The sequence below is a fragment of the Bombina bombina genome, chromosome 7 (assembly GCF_027579735.1).
Source record: "Bombina bombina isolate aBomBom1 chromosome 7, aBomBom1.pri, whole genome shotgun sequence".
Taxonomy (NCBI): Eukaryota; Metazoa; Chordata; class Amphibia; order Anura; family Bombinatoridae; genus Bombina; species Bombina bombina.
Genome location: NC_069505.1, coordinates 71,418,029 through 71,419,451, shown reverse-complemented (window position 1 = coordinate 71,419,451; position 1,423 = coordinate 71,418,029). Strand labels below are relative to the sequence as shown.

The 1,423-nt window shown below is 44.3% G+C and overlaps 1 protein-coding gene across 1 annotated transcript; it reads left to right on the top strand.

Moving 5' to 3' along the window:
* Window positions 1-320: 320 nt before the first annotated feature.
* On the top strand, window positions 321-1,078 carry LOC128636228 (SERTA domain-containing protein 1-like). The gene is given in 2 exon segments (XM_053689269.1): window positions 321-758; window positions 761-1,078. Coding segments are annotated over 2 exon segments (756 nt in total).
* Window positions 1,079-1,423: the final 345 nt, after the last annotated feature.

The following is a 1,423-nucleotide window of genomic DNA, read 5'->3' as shown; positions in this document are numbered from 1 at the left end:
CCCCACCACGCCTGCTGAGTCACTCAGCTATGAAGTAGCATAGCATGTAAGCCACGCCCCAGCCTATAGATTGACTGAATGTAGTTTTGTCTGCCTCGTGTGGGTGGAGGGGGGCGTGGCATGAGGAAGGGCAAGTCGAGACACTGGAAGAGTCTCACCATTCTAGTGAGAGCTATGTTACTGGAGCTGGTGCGTCTGACAGAGCAGTAGGTGGGATGCCTCGCTGTGATTGGCTGCTTGCCTTGGCTAGGATGTTTGTTATTGGCTAACACTCGCGTCACGAATGCTGCTGATTGGATGCAGCGTTATGGGGCAGACTAATGTTGGCCAAAGGGGTTAAACGGAAGTTATCAGAAGTGGATGAAGGAATGGGGAACAATCCTGAGAATGCTATGATGTCTCCAAGCCCTAGTTCATTACCTGCAGTGCAGTCACATTGCCTTATGAACATTTCTCTTGTGAAGCTTCACCATAGTCTAAGACATGTGGAGCCTAACTTCAGGCATCTTGCGTTGGTTGCCAATACCCTACGGCGCCTTCAGGACAACATGCAAACTGAGCAAACTACTCCAGCAGGGTCACGATCCACGAAAGAAACTTTAAAGAAGGACTATTGCAAATCTTCAGGTATGGAGAACAAGAAACTAGCTCTAGACGATCAAGGAGAAGATCCTTTGCTCTCGTGTATGGATGCCTCTCTTTACTCTTCAATTTCTACCATACTTGAGGACTCAAATAACTTTGAGGGGCTCAGTAGTGCCCCCCCCTTCCTCATATAGACAATGGTCAGCTGTGCTTTCCTAAGGATAACAATGTAGATATGAGCAGAGAGGACTCTGGGAAGCTGACACCTTCTTCTAGTTTTGTAAGATCCTCCCCTTACCTTCTAGGGGACAAATTTGAGGATATTTTTGAAGATATTGACACTTCCATATATGATAGTGACCCTTGGTCAAGTAGCAACCTGCTAAACTTCAAGTCCTTTTCTAACATAAATGAGACTGATGAGAAAACATTAATGCAAATGGACTCTATAAAAACAACGAAGTATCTTGCAACAAGATACTACTGTATATAACATTGAACTTTTAATTTATTTTATTAATTACAGACTGAGTAGACGTACTTAACGGTTATTGTGGAAAATAACTGCTATTATTGCACAGCCTTTTCTTATAATTCGTCCTTTGTATCAGGGGTCGGCAATCGTGTGCCCCCGGATGTTTTGGAACTGCATTTCCCATCAGGCTGAGACACTTTTTAGGCAGTCTGAGCATCATGTGAAATGTGGGTTTAAAGCATTCTGGGGGCCCAGGGTTGCTGACCCCTGCTATGTATCACTTGCTTATAGAAGGTTAAAGGGATAGGAAAGCCAAGGATAAACTTGCATGATTCGGATAGAGCACGTTATTTTAAGACACTT